Source organism: Wyeomyia smithii, chromosome 3 (assembly GCF_029784165.1).
Source record: "Wyeomyia smithii strain HCP4-BCI-WySm-NY-G18 chromosome 3, ASM2978416v1, whole genome shotgun sequence".
NCBI lineage: Eukaryota > Metazoa > Arthropoda > Insecta > Diptera > Culicidae > Wyeomyia > Wyeomyia smithii.
Window position 1 is genome coordinate 208,506,495 of NC_073696.1, and position 8,437 is coordinate 208,514,931.

The 8,437-nt window shown below is 37.2% G+C and overlaps 1 protein-coding gene across 10 annotated transcripts in view; it reads left to right on the forward strand.

Moving 5' to 3' along the window:
* LOC129732797 (voltage-dependent calcium channel type A subunit alpha-1-like) overlaps positions 1-7,208 on the forward strand; it is a 126,945-nt gene extending 119,737 nt beyond the window's left edge. For all 10 annotated transcript variants that reach the window (XM_055694046.1, XM_055694053.1, XM_055694054.1 and 7 more), the window contains one exon: positions 3,140-7,208. In XM_055694046.1, the coding sequence (XP_055550021.1) occupies positions 3,140-3,284 (145 nt within the window). In that variant the 3' untranslated portion in view covers positions 3,285-7,208. The remainder of the gene's footprint in view (positions 1-3,139) is intronic.
* The last annotated feature ends 1,229 nt before the right edge of the window (positions 7,209-8,437 follow it).

Sequence of the window (8,437 nt, forward strand, 5' to 3'; positions counted from 1 at the left end):
TTTAACCAGCATATTTTTGTATTTACTAGCTGACCCGGCAAACTTCGTCCCGCCTATTTTTGTGTTTATTTTAATAATTTTCAACATTCCAAATTCATTGATTTCTTGCGATTTGTTTATATCGTTTGAAATTATTGGTCGTAGTATTCGGCTGTTTTCCAGAAGTTGCCATCTTACAATTCAAAATGGTGTCTGAGGTCAATTTTTAGCTCCATGCATCATTCTGGTTAAAGAAACACTCATATTGGGTGGTATTTGGTCACTTTAGGCTATTTTCCAGAAACCGGAAGTCACCACCCTGGATTTTAAAATGGCATTTGGAGACAATTTCTGGCCCCTGAGCGTCATTGTGGTTTAAGAAACACCAATAATAGGTGTTATTCAGTCATTTTCGGCTGTTTTCCAGAAACCGGGAGTCACCATCTTAGAATTCAAAATGGTGTCTGTGGTCGATTCTAGCTCCTGCGTATCATTCTGGTATCGAAGCATCTCACATTGGATGGAAATCGGCCGGTTGAAGAAATACCCATATTGGGTGGTATTTGGTCATTTTCGGCAGTTTCCCATTCACCGGAGGTCGTCATCTTACAATTCATAATGTTGTCTGAGGTCGATTTGTAGCTTCAGTGCATCATAACAATCGCGGAAATACCCACATTTGGTCATTTGCCGCTGTTTTTCAGAAACTGAAAGTCGCCATCTTGGATTTCCAACTGGCATTTGGAGACAATTTCTGGCCTCTGAGCGTCATTCTAGTTAAAAAACACTCATATTAGGTAGTATTTGGTCATTTTTGGCAGTTTTCCAGACACCGGAAGTCGCCATTTTACAACTCAAAATATTGTCGGAGGTCGACAAACGTACAAACCGTGGAACACCACCCATGGATTGCCTCATACATAGGCGAACTTTATTATTATAAAATATTCGGCCGAGTCCACTTCAGAATAAAATGTGCATTTTTTTCAGTGTACCCATTAGGATAATATTATTGTTAAAAGTTACTCTTTTTCGCATGTCGTGTAGAACAAAATCAGAAGTGGCGCACCTAGCGGTCGAAAAGGCGACTAACGCTTCTGTCATTTTCAATTTGTCTTCATAATTTCACGTAAGTGAACTATATTGGTATTTAAGATATTTGCCGTTACCGAGCTATCCACGTTTGCTCATCGCGGAAGGCACAGTGCTTTGCCAAGGTTTGCATAGCAGAGCCGTTCGCGGTCTTTCATCAAGATATATCCTGCTCTTTAACTGTTCTTGTTTTAGTGGACCACGGCAGCAGGCCGTGTTCCAGTTTACATTCTACCTGTTTTCCATTAATTCAACAGAAGGCTCACCTTCTTCCGGGATAAGCTAAAAATGTACCGTCTGACTGATGCTTCGTTGGGTATTCTGATGTGTCATCACAAAGGTGTAATGTGAAAATATTTTGGCACTATTTTGGGTATATCTTCGGAACAGTTAATCCGATTTATAATTACAAACAATAGAGCTTTAGAAGACTAAAAATTCGTTCGTTTGACGGTTGATGGAGCAACATCGGTCAGGTGGTTACCGGAATATTGAGAAAAAAGAGTCAAAATGGACAAAAATGGACAAAAATAACAATCAATTCATCCAAAAACACTATAGATATCACATATATGAAATATACTTCAATACGGAAGATTTGCTCTTGAGTGAACTACTGTGCATCGATAGCATTGCATATTTCTCTTGGTCGCACATAATTAGAAATTCACTCTGCTCTGTATAAAGTGTACTGCTATCCGGCACCAGTGACAACAAAACATTCTGCTGCACCCAATGGCACCTCTCGCGACCGTGTCCGGAATAAGGATCAGGTGCTCCGCTGTACCTAATAACTGACTGGTGATAAAAATTCAATCTGCTCCAGATGATTTGTTGAAGGCTAACTTATAAGCAGCGTTTATAGATTTTCATTTTACACCTGCATCGCAAAACTTCTTGAGGGACGTAGTTCTACTTTAAAAAATGACAATTCAAATAAGTGTCCTACAAAGATTTTTCGGAAATGAGATAAAAAATCAGAAGGTTGACGAAGACCTACATAAAGTTGTTTGTTACATTACATGTACCTATTGAATATTTTCAAAATTTTGTTCAAAAGAGAAGATGAAGTGCTATCGAATTTCCACTTGCACGTATAAATACGACATAACTGAAACAGTAATGGAGCAAATACTATATTGTGCAAACAACTTTCAACAGCCAGAGTGCAAGCAGATTAAAATAACATTTTACTTTCAATTCTAGCGCAAAATGAGAAAACATTAAATCTTCAATTCATTTGGTTGGTTGTCCTAAAACGGACAGTTTTAATTCTAACGCAAAATGAAAAAACATTAAATCTTCAATTCATTTGGTTTGGTTGTCCTAAAACGGACAGTTTGTTGTTAAATTTAGCATCGGATATGATGCTGATGGCATCTCTGTGCTATCCCTGAGTGTGAAAATAAAGCATTCTTTTAATAACACAGTGGAAAGCCGTTTTCACCCTGAAAATCTGACGGCCTACAGATTTTGATTGCCATCATCCCAAAAAGTTTGTGTGTTGTCAAGATACGGCAGCTTTTCATTGAAGAAAGTGCCGGCCAATGTACCTACTACTAACTCTGCCGTTACCGCACAAAGGTAACTTTTTGATAGAGGAAGTGCTACCGCACCTATCGCTGACGCTGCTACCACTACCGCTACAACTGCCGCTGCCACTATCGCTGCTGATACTCGCTGCAGCTACTGCTGCTTAGTTGGGACCGTGCTAGTCGCCATCCACTAGAAATACAATTCGTTTAAACATAAGCAGGATCTTATATAGTCCAAAAAGAATATTTCTGATATACTAGGTGTATAATTATGTCGATTTTCCACTCGATTGCTGCAAGAGTGAAAGAAATCTATTAAAAACTAACCATTTACCTATCAGTTGAAATTGGAAATATTTTTCCGTTTTTAGATTTTCATTTTACATCTATTTACCTGAGAGACACAAATTATGACTAAACACAATGCTGTTGTGAATGAAATAGGAAAATTCAGAAAACAAACTAATTGTAGATAGTAGACCGTAAATCTCTACTCGCGATTGATATTCAACAATTTTCTCTTTTCCATCTAGGGTTGAACCGCTCTCGTACGAGCACCTGTACAATCTGGGGCGTACCGGTGGTAGCACCTTCGGTTCGTCGACGCTGAATGGCTATAAACCCAAAGTTGGCATGCATTCGATTTACTCAGAATCGGATGAAGGCGATTGGTGCTAGCAGCGGTTGGAGTATAATCAAATTCCAAGGGCCAATAATATCGACAAGAACGCTACCGACGCAGAACATACGGACAGTCCGACCGTCACGGACCCTGACCATACAACAATGCACACTCAATCAGCTGGCAAAAGCATTAACATGAACTACTACAATCACTTCGATGACGTGAAGACTACAGTGAGAGCAGTGAGGGCATCCCTCGGACGACTGCGCAACCTAGTGATAGCGGTAACGGTGTACCAGTGTAACAAATACGCGAGGATCATTGTCATTATCCTTGGCATAATCGAAAATAAAATGGATCGTCGAGCTGAGAACAAATTCACTAGCGAGCAGCGGAACACCATTCATCAAAAACACCAAGTAAACCTAACGCCATCTTCACCCAATCCCCATGGAGCATCCCATGTGGGGTGTAGCATTGCATATTTCCAGTTTTTTTCTTGCAACAACATAGGATTACATCCACTCGGCAAATAGAAACCGTATGTAGACGAAAAGGTAAAACGATCCATCCAAAAAAATCGAAAACTATAAAAGAAACTAAAAATTGTATAGCAACAAATTTGAATCCTAACTTTCATCATATAGCAAACAAATTTTCCTTACACAAGCCAACTGGTTGGAATGCATACCCTTTCATTCGTTCAGTGCGAGAACAAACTTTTCAATCTCTCGTATCTTAAGAAAGATAAAAAACAAACAAAATAATCAATTTAAATAATTATCTCAAGTAAACCAGAACTAGTCTAGTTTAACGGAATTGTTGCCGCTTATTCTTATCTCAAAAAAAAAATAATACAGAATAAAAATGAATAATGAATAATAATGAAGGTGCACTTTCTAGCACAACTGCTGACGCGTGAATCTACCGAAATACGGTCCACGAATCAGCGGTTGCGGAAGTTACGAGTACTAGAGTACTATTCGATAAAAGCATGGTGGTACGAACCGGAACGGCACCATCCTTCAACGGCACATTCGAACGGATTACGTTACTTGCACTCTCACAAAATATCGATTGATAAAACTCGTCCACAGTAGATTGCATTGATTTTGACTCATTATTATTATTAGTACTGTTTTTATTGGAACCAGCTATGATAGAGTAGGCTCGCTTTAGGCTGTAAGGTTAGGAACAGGAGCACGCATCACGAGCAAGAGATGTTTAGAATTGTTGAAAGCCAACAATATTAATTACGCAGGTTGTTACACACACACTAGTAGGAATTGACAAGCTACCGAATAAGCAGTGTTTCTCCCGTTGATAGAGAAGAGGTATATTTTTACATTCCGATATAGATTTCAATTTATCGTAGGAGAAGACATATCGGCCGTTATGTTATATCATCGTGTAACGTTAGGCACTTTTCTCGTACGAGAATGATGCTAATGATGATGTTTTCTCTTACTATATAGTAGCAACTTTTTATCCATCGTTAATTACATCTTATAAGAGACAGAGTTATCGCCTATTGCTTTTTAATGGTTTAGATGTTGATGTGAATTTTTGTTCACCTTGAAAGTTTGAACAATTTTGGTTACCACTTCAATGTATATTTCCATTTGTTCCAGTGTATTGATGGATGATAAAACTCCTGTGTCACGAAAGAGTTTCGGTTGGATGGTTTGAAAAAAGTTTTTAGAGGTTCAAATAGCGAGTTCAAACCAAATTTAATTTTTTTTTTTTCGATATGAACGAAATTTTAAACATGTTTTTAGTATAAGAGATCATAATTTTTCTGATGGCTGGTCGTGCGCCATTATTAACCATTTTTATCAAAACCGTTTTCGCTCGTATTTACGACATGTTAAAAGATATTCAAGTTCTATTTACATCACTCTGTTTCAATAAACTTTTCCAAATTATTAGAATCTTAAAGATTACCCTTTTTCTAGAAGAAAAAAACTGTCAATCTAAATTAAATTAGAAACGAATATTCATAAAACCGAAACTTTTTCGTGTTTATAATATAGTTTTCCTTTCTAAACTACAGTTTCTTATCAACAAATGTATTACTGGATGAAAATTTCGTTTTTTTTTTGTTTGGACTAGGATGCACAAAAGTTAGTTACCACAAGTTAGCTCAAAGTATGCAATTACGAACGACTTTCTGTAAACTCACAATAAAATTTATTCCAAGAATGCAACATCAGACGGAACTAAGCTTTAATTCAGCATTCTAAATGATGAAAGCAAATATTTTATCGTTTAAGACAAACAAACGCAGATACTGCAACTTCAGTGTAACATTTCACGCAAAACAGCGCACTACTACTACTATTACTACACTACTACTACTGTTGCTATCACTACGACTACTACAATAATTCGTCCATTACAATCAAGGCAAATGTGACTCAAAGCGAAACGGGAGAGTTTGGATGTGATATAAGTTGAACATTACAAGCAAACTTATTAGTTTTCTCTCCGAGTTCAAAAGACAGCCGGACTTTACTTGTATCCTAAGTGAGTCGTAAATTTGCTTTACTATTCAATCACTCAAGATTACCAAGTCGTTAAAAAAACTACAAATCGGAGAGATAAAAAATCATTTTTACTCATCGTTTCTGTAACAAACATATGATAACGGATACAAAACAAAGATTACAGTTGAGATAGTGATACATTAACAGTTCAACAGATCGTTAAGCGCGCATAGATAAATCATTCGTCGAGTTATTACCAATTAAAAATTGCATATTTCATTCCATAGTAGTTATTAGGAATTTGAAATCCAAGCAACTTAAGCTAGTGAAATATTTGATACGAAATAACAAGCAGTCGGCTGTACATAACAGAGGAGTAAGCAACCTAAGTTAATAGGAGTTTTTACTAAGCGATACAAACTTTTAGATATTCGATAAAAAAAAAACATAGCTTCATCTTTGAGAGGTATTTTGATCGATAGATGCGCAATCATGCTTAAGTATCAGAGTAGTGCTTCTTGGCTATGCATTTCAACGATGTAGTTTTAATTTAAACACAGTAGAAAGCTGCCATCTATTTTCGAAATTTACACCTACAGAGAGAAATGCGCAATTAGTACAACGTTTCCTAACACTATCAACTTAACACAGTGAAAGTTAAATTTTCGTCACACTGAAACTACTGGAACTTTGGCATTACTCGCACAGCCACATTTCATCACTAGCTGAAACAGACAAGCCGCAAATAGCCTCCCTTATCCACTATTAGGTAAAGTATTTCGACGCTTCAACGAGTACGTAAGCACACTAAACCAACCGTATGACGAGAGGAAGAAACGAAAAATACCAAACTGCCACTAATCTTACTTTTACATGATACTATACTTACGAAACGCCCGGGCGATCATCTGCGAACAGAAAAATGATATGAAATTACCGCGATTCCAAGCAAACGCCATTCAAGCAAAACAAAAAAAAAGAGAGAAACTCGAACACAAAGTAATAAAGCATTCCAGTCATATAGAGCAATTCATTATTTATATAAAATAAATACAATTGAAAGTAAAAAAAAGGACCGGCACATTTTCTTTTTGAGCCTGACATCCGAAGAGTGAAATTCATAACGATAAATCTACGCATATATATACTCGAAATTGAACGCTATAGAAAGTTACACATCGATTCGCCTAGAATATATACCTACACGAAATGCAAATAAAAGTGAGGATTATTATAAAAGAAAATTTTTACTCAAACAAATTGACTCAACCAATCGGCCACTTCCGGACCGTGCAGGCCTGCGACACAAGTTGCCGATTGATCTGTAGCGTAGCAAACAAAGTTAAAATAAAACAGGAAATCGAGAGCAAACATTATTCGCACATTTGTAAATTTTTCACTATTTTATATTTCGCAATGTATATTTCAGAAGAAGAAAAAAAACGCATTGAAGTCAAGTTGCAAAATAAAGAAAAATAGAGAGAAAATAAACCGGATTTCATTCTTATCAAAATTTGACACAACACTCGTTTAAGCTAAACTTCCCACCATCGCCAGGTTTTTCTTTTTGAATTATTTTTATTTTCTAATTGCTTAAATTATTTTTGATGATTTCAGCAACGGCAAAGGAAAATAACAACGAGATTTCAATGATTTTCCCTCAACTATCACCGCTCATTTACATACATGTATTTAACTGCATGTGACTGTAAACAAGGTCGAAACGCCCTCAACGCGTCCAAGAAACACCAACTGTGTCTGTATGCGTGTTATCGGTTTGGCACGTTTAACAAGACGGTGGTCCCCGTGGCTCTGTGGTTAGCGATGTCGGTCGGCTAGCTCTCCCACACGGTTATGATATCGGGTTCGATTCCTGATCGAGTCGAGGATCTTTTCGAGCTGGAAATTTTCTCGACTCAGCACTGGGGCACGGTGTATCGTTGTACTTATCCTACACATGCAAAATGTGCCAAAAAACAATATCGATGAAGAATTCTCTCAACTAATCTAGTTGATCGAGACCGCTATTAGCCCCAAGGCTAAACGTGCGATATTGTTTTACGATTAACAAGACATATCTGTAGTTGTTATTGTCAAGCTCGTATTAGATATTTTATGCACAATACACACACATTCACTATTAATGTTTCTGGGAGTCGTTCGGGGGCGCTACATTACTTGAAATTGTTAAGATCTGACACTTGTGTATCTTGTTATCTTGTCTTTGATTAAACACTACTGAGATATGACGAATTGAGGATAGTAAAACTGATAGAAATAGTCCTCTACTATTATATCTTGTCTTACACATTAAAAGGGGAACGAACTCATAAATTGCCCACTTTATTCATTTCTTTACTCATTGCAAGTGCTCAATATACACAATATTACACATTCGAGTTGCCTTACAACCAAAATAACTTATCTGGTCGTGTTAAATAGAAATTTCCTGATGGGTGCCCAAGTTCCTTAATTCGTCCCCCAAAATCCTAATTTCGCCCACGCAAAGAGCCTTTTTCGCCCACCTCTGAAAAATGACGGAAAAAGCTCTTCAAAAAATCTGTGTTGCTCATTATCGCTTCATTATACTCAAATACGTTGTTTGCCACCAGAATAGGTACTCAGTACAGTGGCAACAGAGCATGCACTCATAAATGAAACGAACGTGTTTATAGTCCCGTGCCATAGACCTCTCCAATCGTGCATGTATTGGGGCACTT